Here is a 9,713-nt window from a genome sequence, read left to right on the forward strand (position 1 = left end):
GTCCATTTCTAAAAGAAAAGGAAAGAAAAGCAGTTTTTTGTTTGTTTGTTTTTTGGTTTTTTTGAGACGGAGTTTTGCTCTTGTTGCCCAGGCTGGAGTGCAATGGCACAATCTTGGCTCACCGCAACCTCCGCCTCCTGGGTTCAGGCAATTCTCCTGCCTCAGCATCCCTAGTAGCTGGGATTACAGGCATGTGCCACCAATCCCAGCTAATTTTGTATTTTTATTAGAGACAGGGTTTCTCCACGCTGGTCAGGCTGGTCTTGAACTTCCGACCTCAGGTGATCCACCCGCCTCGGCCTCCCAAAGTGCTGGGATTACAGGCATGAGCCACCGCTCCTGGCAAGAGAAACAGTCTGAAACCTACTATCCTAGACCATTGCTGATTGAACACCACAGTCGGTCTCTTCTCCTGTTGCCTAGAGAAGTAGCTGAGCTTGGCTTCCTCACTGGTGCCTGCTCTCGGCTCATTCTCAAGGGCAAGGTGGCTCTGGCCTCTGCTTTAAAAAGATCAAGGACATCTAGCTCTTCTAGGGTCTACGGGTCAGAAACACCAACTTGGAGACTTAGGTAGGAACTGGGTATGCCTAACCACAGCCTAGTTCTCCCTGAGCTGGAAAGGCCATCTCCAACAGATGACATGGATTCGGAAGGGACGTATGTGGCCTGAGGAGGAGAGAAGGGGGCACTTGCCCTGCCAGGCTGGTGAGCTGAATGAACGAGTGGAGTCACAGTTCATCCACTCTTCTTCCTCCTAAGCTCCGTCACTGTGTGGCCTCCTGGGAAGGCTGTCAGCCTGAGAGAGGTCCGGAGACGCTGCCCTGGCCTGTGGTGCATCAGTCCCGCTTCCATGTTTCAGGCATGAGACCAGCTGACTTCAGTAGCATTCCTCTCACATGGCACTCACCTCTGCAGTGTCATCCGAAGACAGGAAAACCCAGTGTGAGAAACAGAGCCGGTGTTCGTTCACTGGTGTGTAATCATAGGGTCCGGCACCCCGAGATGGCGTACTGAGGGAAATTATAGCAATTTAGTGCGCAGTTATTTAAATTGTTTGCGGCCTTCTCTTTTGCATCACCGGTGGGTTAGACTTGCCTCTTCCCATTAGGCACACGTAATTGCTCTCCTCAGGTGTAACCATAAACATCATCATTACAGCACGAGATGAAAACCATGTAAATCAGGGAGCTCACTGCGAACACTGCCCAGAGCAGCCTCATGGTCTTTCCCTTTCAGGTGATCCAAGCCCCAGAACCAGTGGCCCCGACAGAGCAGGTGATCACTTTGGAGGAGACCCAGCTTGCCGGCTCGCAGGTGTTTGTGACGTTGCCAGATTCTCAGGCATCTCAGGCCAGCTCTGAGCTCGTGGCGGTGACTGTGGAGGATTTGCTGGATGGCACGGTGACTCTGATCTGTGGTGAGGCCAAGTGAGCGGCTGATCATCCGCAGAGCCTTCCTGCGTCGGCAGCAGGGAGGAGGCCCCATGGTTTGCCCTTTTTTGCCCTTCATCCCTGGTGGTTGTGAGTGGTGAGCATCTTAGCACCAACCAACAGGTCTCACCTGGAAAACAGACAGAAGCTTCATTGTTTCCATAGAATCAACAGCCTCTGAGCCCTCAACACCAACAGCACCATCCTCTGTAGCAGACAGGCCTCCTTCCCCACAGGCCTGCTGCTGCAGCCTCTGTCACACTGTCATCCCCGAGTGACATGTGGCTTCTTTCTGAAGCAGAATCTGAAAGACCAGTGGGATGGGAGCTGGTGGCCAGGGTACCCCAGGAGGTGCGATGTGCCGGCAGCTGTCAGCGGGCAGAATGGCGGTTAGATATGGGACTCGGCCCACACAGGAGGTTGCACATTTTGCCAGTGTCTCCAGCCATTTAAAGTGAGGGGCACCAATGGACTGTTCAGGGACCTCAGCCGTGAGCACACTTGACCCCTTCCTCAGTTCTGTCATCCTACCCTCTGCTGAGGTCCTCCGGCACCAGTGGCCACGCCCAGCACCCTTCTGGTGGCTGTAGGACAGGTAGCCCTCATTTCCATGCCTGGTTACCCCTTGTCAGTTGTCAGTCCTTCCCAAAACAAAGCTGTGGAGTTTCTGCTGGAGTGTTTAATGTGATGCCTCTGGCCACTAGACAGTCTCTGCCTCTCCAGGACATTCTTCTTGGTATTCCATTCCTGAAGGCTGGTTCCCACAGCTCGTCCTTGTCATCCTGATCCCTTTCCTTTAATCAAAGGCTGAAACCTCTGCCTGACCTGGCAACCTCGCTCCCTCTGGGTCACGTGATGCAGACCGTGACCAGCGCCAGGCAGGCAGTCCTGTCTGCGTGTGGAGGAGCAGCCGCGACTGCCCATGGCTCTGCTCCCACCTGCTCCCGGCCTTGGGAGTGGCCTGCTGCCTGACCTCCCCCAGGCCGCCACACTTGCTGCAGGTCAGTGATCCTTTGCAGTCTGAATTTCACAAAGCTTTTTTATCTTCAGTTCCTAAAATATAATCTGAAAATTAATGGTTTGTGGAATCCATTATGAAGTGCAATTAGATAGATGCAGGTTCCTGCCGTTTGGAGAGAATGACTAGCATTTATCTTCTTTTCCTTCCATGCCAAAAGGTTGGAGTTCGCTGGTGCAGTGTTTACACACCAGTCCGGGCTCTCTGCCACCTTGTGTGGCTTGACACCCTGTGGAGGGGAGTACCCATTTGGATCCCACACTGGCAGATATGGGGCCACTGCTTCCTTCCAGGCACATCTCGCACTGCCATGTACAGAGGCAGGGCTCAGTGTTTGGTCACCATGGAAGCTTGTGTTGCTCCCATGTGGTCAGGTCTCACGCTGCTTGAAGAGCAGAAGGCAGAGCCTTTCTGACCAGGACGCTCACTGCCTGGCATCTGCCAGCTTTGTGCAGGCAGGCCCGATGGTTTCCGCGGCGCCGCGGCGAGCACCAGTTCCGGCCAGCCTGGGATAGCTCACCCCAGCCAACTACACCTGTCTCTGGTCCTGTCCACATTTTGATACACAGATCACTTGATCTTGTCAATTAAGGCTCTGCCGTTCTGAAATAAATGAAGTTTCTAAAGGTGAGTTGGCCTCAGAAACCAAAAACTGACCAGAAGATGGTGCTCAAACCTTTAAGACTTCATCACCACGTGAAGGGCTCACTGCTTCTACCAAGGCTGTCCCTGGCTTAAGGCTTTTCAGTCCTGGGAACTGTCAGATCAGGAGAGTTCTTGTTCTGCAAGTGGCAAAATGGCAGTGGATCTCTCCTTGGCACCAGAGAAAACCCACTGAAAGATGGTAGTAGAGTGGCACATGCTTACAGGGCATCAGTGCCAAGCCCAGTGGATGAGAATGTAACCCCTCACAAGCTATGGGATGGGGCTTAGGAGCTGCAGTGAAAGTCACTAAAATTTCTTCCATAACAAAACAAGAAATAATTGCTGAGGGCTTATAGCGAAAAGTGATTCAAAAAAAAAAAAAGACTCTTCAGAATAAAGAGGGCTGTAAGTTTTGAATTCAAGTGTCAGGTCCTTTCCAGCACTGAGAAACCCTTTCTCAGGGTTCTTTTTGTTGGGGAGACAGGGTCTTGCTCTGTCTCCCAGGCTGGAATACAGTGGCATGATCTTGGCTCAGTGCCACCTCTGTGGGCTCAAGCGATCCTCCTGCCACAGCTTCCCAAGTAGCTGGGACCACAGGCATGACCACCACCACTGGCTAATTTTTGTTATCTTTTTTTTTTTTTTGGTAGAGACGGGGTCTCGCCATGTTGCCCAGGTTGGTTTCAAACTCCTGAGCTCAAGCAATTCTCCCACCTGGGCCTCCCAGAATGCTGGGATTACAGACGTGAGCCACTGCGCCTGGCCAGGTTTCTGCTCGGGACCCAGATTGTGACAAGACATTTGTTTTCTTCGGAATCACCAGATTTGCAGTTTACTGTGCTGAGAGTGAACAGAGAAGTCAGACTGGCTGCCAGGGCCCATCGGACGCCCTCTGGTCCATGGCACACTTGGCAGAAGGCACAAACCCAGTGCTGGTTCTCGTCAAGAAAGAGGGGAAGGCCCTTCCCGAGTTTATTGTCTGCTCTTAGCGGGCTCTGCACTCGCTGACTGAGTGTGTCGTCTTGCTCTCTAGAGAAGCCCAGACATGGATCTGATTGTAGGAAAACTTTCCAACTCTGCTTGGCCATTTTACCCCTTTCTCCTGCTTCTACCCCGGAGACCTGGATTGCTGCCGCAGAGGACAGTGTTTGTGTGGGCTCCTGAGTCCACGTCACTTGCTTCCATGGGGTCCTGGTGTTACATTTGCCTCATCCCCCATGGGGTGCTGCTCTTGTGGCCTCTGGGCTGAACTCTGGGGCCTTCGGGGTGGTGTGAGGGAGTCTGTGGGCTTCTTGGAACACATGGATTTATTTGGTGGGTCCCCAGACCTCTGCTCCCAGAGCTGATGGCCCGGCTGGTTGAGGAGGGAAAGGCAGTCAGATTCCAAGCCGGAGTGTGATTCTGTGGAATACTGGGGTCCGTTATGGAACGGGACTTGCCCATCACAGGTAAGTGAGACAGCAAATAGGTGATTCAAGAGTAAGGATTCCTGCAGGAAGGTGAGACCCCTACTGTCCACACACATGAGCAGATCGTGGAACCAGAGGGGCAGGGCCAGGGGTCTTTACTCATTTACTTTATGTAGTGTGTGTCTTCTGTCTCAGGAGCTTTGTGTTTGGGAAACTGAGCCCAGTGAGTAGCAGGCTCTGCAGTGTGAATACCAGGTTTCCCTGACGATCCGGGTCTCCGCTGAGGAAGCTTTCTGACTTCCCACCGACCACGGGAAGCATGTCAGCTTCATCCCTCAGGCTAGAGCTCTGATAATCGGGGCTGGGGGATGAAATGAAATCCAGTCAGACAGACAGTGAATGGGGAGACAGGTCCCTGCTCTTTATTTGCAGGATCAACCAGATGGGACTCCCAGAAGAGAAAGAGAATGGTGAGAGAGGCTCCTGAGAGTTCCTCTCTCACCCGGGGGCTGGGGACGTGGTCACCACCAGCTGAAGACAGGCTAATGGGGTGGCGGGTGTGCCTTCAAACCTCATGTGCCTGGACGCCGCACATTGACCGAGGGAGGGAGGGAATTGCTACCATACACAAGTGGGCGAGCAGTTCCGGAGAGGCAAGCAGCATGGTATTAAATTGGACCTAGACAGCTGGATGGTGATGGAGAAAACGCAAGGATGCTGTAATGAGTCCTCCCCGAGGGTGAGTTCACACCCCAGCCCTGTCCCGCTTGTATCCCAGTGATCCTCAGGAGGTAGGAAGAACATGGAAGTAAGAACCATTTGGGGCTGAAGGGAGTGTCAGAGGCAAGTTGATCCTTATCTTGTTGTCACGGAAACTTTGGGGCTGGTGGGATTTAGACCAAAAGCTCAGAAGCACAGCCAAAATTTAGAAATTTGCTACTCCTACGACTCGGCCTATAAGGAAGAAAGAAGCTGTCTGTACTTTGGGGACTACACTGTTGAAGGAAAAAAATCACTCCCTGGCTAATTAAGATTGCTTCCAAATTGGGGGAAGGTTTGTCATTTCCTTTACCAAGGCCAGTCAGCCCTGCTTCCACCCATGGCCAGCACAGCCAGCCCCTACGTGATGCTGTATAAATTGGATTACAAACCATATTCATGTTCAACTTGCACTAATCTATATAAATAAAATATGTACTTTGAAAAAAATTAGGCCACATGCATCTCAAATGGACTGTGATGTTACAGACCTGCTTTCTCTTTGCTTCTGGGCCAGTGTCAGACGGGGACAGGCTCAATAGGTCTGGTGTCCTAGGGGCCATTTGTGTACCTTCAGGCCGTGTTAACATGGCCTGGGGGGAAGAAAGCTCTCCCTTCACGTGAAGCCTCATTTCCTAAACCCTCCTTCCCAGGGAGTGAGTGTGGGGCAGGGTTTCAGAGCACAGGCTTTGGTGTCCAGCCTGGTACATCGCACTATCCCGCTGTCTAACTGTACGACACTGTGTGAGATGCTTCCCCTCTCCGAGCTCCTTCCTCCTGGCTCTTGACTTTATTATAAAATGGGGGAGATGATTGTGCTTGCCCTACAGAATTGTAGTATGAATTAAAAGTCTGGATTTAATGTATTTACTGTAGAAAATTTTAGCTTTTATTAATAAAAGTTTTTGGCATACAAGTCAGCTGTTCCCTGCCTTCTCCGGCACTAAAGAGAATGTTCGTTCCTGTGTCTTTGTGTAGTCTCTCTTCTTCCTCTGAATCCTTAGGGGATCCTTATAACACCCACCACTTTTCATTTATCTCTTGAATCTCAACTGCCCCAGAGTACAAAGTGCTGAGCAGATAGCTGTAAAATAAACCAAATCTTTCTCAGTGAACAGCTGAAAATGTCACATTGCTGATGGCCAACAAGGAAACGAGCAGGAGACCCGGATGGGATGTGCATGATTTCTGCAGGAAGCGTCCAGTGTTGAAGACCAGGGGAGATGCATCAGATCCCGCAGCCCTGACGCTGCGGAAAGCCAGGAGTGGGCAGTGGGGAGGGGGTTCTGTGCTCACTCCTCCTGGGATAGTCTTGGGGAAGCACAGACACACCCTTGTTCAGAGCCCACAAGTATCTTTAGGAAGGAACGCTCCCCTGCCTAAGTGCTAAGAGCAGGGCTGGAGCTGCCCGCGTCGTATTTTGGTAGTCCCAAGAGTGCCCCAGCCAGCTGCAGTGGGTCATTGTGACATACACTTGGGCCCCAGCCATGAAGTTGAAGGTATGCAGAGGTGAAATGCTGCTGCAGGTCGGGTGGGATTACACAGGTAGGATGTGACTGAGGGGTTCCCTCTGTGATCCCTGGGCCAGGGTGGCTGGCTGGAAGGAGCTCAGCAGCACAGTGGGAAGGACATGGGCTTGGGAGCTTCCCAGCTCCACATCTTACTAGACACATGACCTTGGATGAGTTTTCCCTGACAGTGACTGTGAGGAGAAAGTTAACATTTGTAAAATAACTGGCGAGTATAGATGCTTCGTAGATAATGGCTGTTTGTGTTTATAATATTTTAGAAGGCCTGGAGGAAGAGAGGCAGAGGAGAGCTGGAAGGGAGGTACCTAATGTATCCTCGATACAGGGCCTGGAGCCCAGTGCAGGGGTCTCCAAAGCCAGGGTAAGAGGAGGCATTCGGGGCTGCACTAAAATAAACCCAGAGACCCCATCCCAGGCCAGAGTGAACAGTGATAAGAGGGAAGCAGGATCTCCCCCAGTTGGAACTGGGGCTCAGCTTTTTGGCACCACAGCAGAGGGGTCACATCTGAGTAAAGCAGAGACCTGGGAGTGTTGGGTGGGGACACATCCAGTGAGAGCAAAGGAAATGGAAAAACTAAGTCCACAGTGACTTTTGGCGTCTCTGCCTCTAGTGTTCACTGTTTATCCTGCTGTCCAAGGGCTTATGCTCAGGATGTGTTTGAAGTGAAAAAAAGGAAAAGGGGCTTGTGGCACCATGTAGATGCGTCCCAGACCAGGGTCTTTACTCTTCGTTCAGAGGTGAAGAGGTCATAAGGACGTGGGTGTAAAAACCATGTTCATGTTCTCGGCTTTTCGTGCATCTGTGCCGTCTTTTGGCCTTTCACCCAGGGCAGGTCTAGGACCCATGCCCACGGAGACATTTCTATCTCTTTGGCATACTCAGACCGGGCAGCACTCAGCGGGTGCTTGGCAGATGCTGCCAACTGCTGGAGACGGGGACGCTGACCTTGGGCTTGCTCTTTTGAGGGGTAGAGGAGCTGCTTCCTATTCTGCAGCTCTGCACCACATGTTCTGTATGAGCTGTTTCTAGCCAGTCGTGGAATACGCTATTATTCTGTCTACTCTCCATCCACCTCATGTCTGCAACCTTGTGAGGCAGAGAGAGCCAGCACTTGGCGGGGTTGCGTGTGCTGCTAGAATCCTGAGCTCCATCGTGGAGAAAGAACTTCCCCAGCTTTCCCTGTCGCTCCCTAAATCTGCATTCTGTGATTTCCCAGATCCGTCTACTACATAATTGAAACCCTAGGTGTGTAGTTGTGTAGTTTGTGCCTTAATCCTCACACAGCTTCATCTAATTTGAGATTCTCACAAGCTTGAGGACAGGGACCACATCCTATTGACTGCCTTGGGTTCTCTGAGAGTCAGGGGTGCTGTGTTGGGCACACAGAGGCTCTGCGAGAACCAAGCAGTACCCCTCTTGCTTGCCCTCATTTCTCAGCTCAGAGAGAACCCCACTTCCACATCTTACGCCTGTCAGTGAGGCTCTACCCCAAGTTACCCGTGGGCTGGTCTCAGAACATCCTCTTCTCTTTGTCCTCTGAGAAGAGATTAGCAGAAGGCTACGAGCAGCCAGCCGGCCCCACCACTCCCAGCTGCTCTGATCAAACACCACTCCTGCCGGTTCTTCTAGCTCTGGCTCCCCCAGCGCAGGCCAGAAACAGCTGATCAAACACATCAGGACAAGGTCAGTCCAGGGACCCACGGTCCCTTCCAGGGGAGATTTCACAGCCCTGCCATCAGGAGGGTCTGATAAAAATGGTCGGGGGTGGGGAAGGGGGCCCGTGGGGCTGGCACAGGACCAAACAGCTTTTCATTTTGTTTAAGGTTGAAACCTCTGTGCTCCACGCGGGGTCCACACCAAGCCAGCATTTCCAGAAAGACATGGCTGGAGCTGAGGAGACGAGAGCTGTGAGTGCACGTACGAGTGTGTGGGGGTGAGAGAGATGTCAAGTGAGAGCGCATGTGGGTTTGGGAGCATGGGATTATTGGATTGTCACAGGCTGACTTAAGATCCTCCCTCGCTAAACTGCGACCCCTTCAAGGGCAAGGACTGTGCATTATCCTTGTCTCTCTCCTACACGCATACAGGCACACGTGTGTACCCAGCAGTTAGCCTGGCACATCAGGTGTCTGACTGCACAGGTGTTAGACCTGAAGTTCTGGGAGTCCGTAAGGTCCTGTTTGCAGGCTAAAACGGTGCCTGGCTCCCGATCCTACAGGATTACAACCTCATCAGCCAGGTAGGGATTGTAAATGAGAAACAGGTACTGAAAACACGCATGCCAATCCAGACTCAAGACCTAAAGGTCCTGGCGCCTACAGATTCTGTGGGGTTTTTGGTTGGTGGTTGGTCTGTTTTATGGGTAGAGGAAGGAAGGGGAGGATTAATACTTTTTAGAAATTGGCCAGGCACGGTGGCTTACACCTGTAATCCCAGCACTTTGGGAGGCTGAGGTGGGTGGATCATCTGAGGTCAGGAGTTTGAAACCAGCCTGGCCAACATGGCAAAACCCTGTCTCTGCTAAAAATGTAAAATTAGTGGGACGTGGTGGCGCATGCCTGTAGTCCCACCTATTAGAGAGGCTGAGACAGGAGAATCGCTTGAACCTAGGAGGTGGAGGCTGCAGTGAGCCAACGTTGCGCCATTGTACTCCAGCCTGGGCAAGACAGAGTGAGATGCCATCTCAAAAAAAAAAAGAAAGAAATATTCTCCTAATCAATGATTGGTGTTATTACATGCTTACCTCACATTAGTTACTGGATGAAGAGCTCTTTGTAATTCTTTTTTTTTTTTTGAGACGAGTCTCACTCTGTTGCTCAGGCTTGAGTGTGGTGACACAATCTTGGCTCACTGCAACCTCCACTTCCTGGGTTCAAGCCATTCTCCTGCCTCAGCCTCCTGAGTAGCTGGGATTACAGATGT

At 51.8% G+C, this 9,713-nt stretch overlaps 1 protein-coding gene across 4 annotated transcripts in view; it reads left to right on the top strand.

Annotated features, from left to right (window-relative positions):
* Window positions 1–6,177, top strand: part of ZBTB40 (zinc finger and BTB domain containing 40) — an 82,210-nt gene extending 76,033 nt beyond the window's left edge. For all 4 annotated transcript variants that reach the window (XM_012440063.2, XM_012440065.2, XM_012440066.2 and 1 more), the window contains one exon: window positions 1,237–6,177. In XM_012440063.2, the coding sequence (XP_012295486.2) occupies window positions 1,237–1,431 (195 nt within the window). In that variant the 3' untranslated portion in view covers window positions 1,432–6,177. The remainder of the gene's footprint in view (window positions 1–1,236) is intronic.
* Window positions 6,178–9,713: the final 3,536 nt, after the last annotated feature.

Source organism: Aotus nancymaae, unplaced genomic scaffold (genome assembly GCF_030222135.1).
Source record: "Aotus nancymaae isolate 86718 unplaced genomic scaffold, 86718_ANA_hifiasm-v0.15.2.pri h1tg000053l, whole genome shotgun sequence".
NCBI classification, from domain to species: domain Eukaryota; kingdom Metazoa; phylum Chordata; class Mammalia; order Primates; family Aotidae; genus Aotus; species Aotus nancymaae.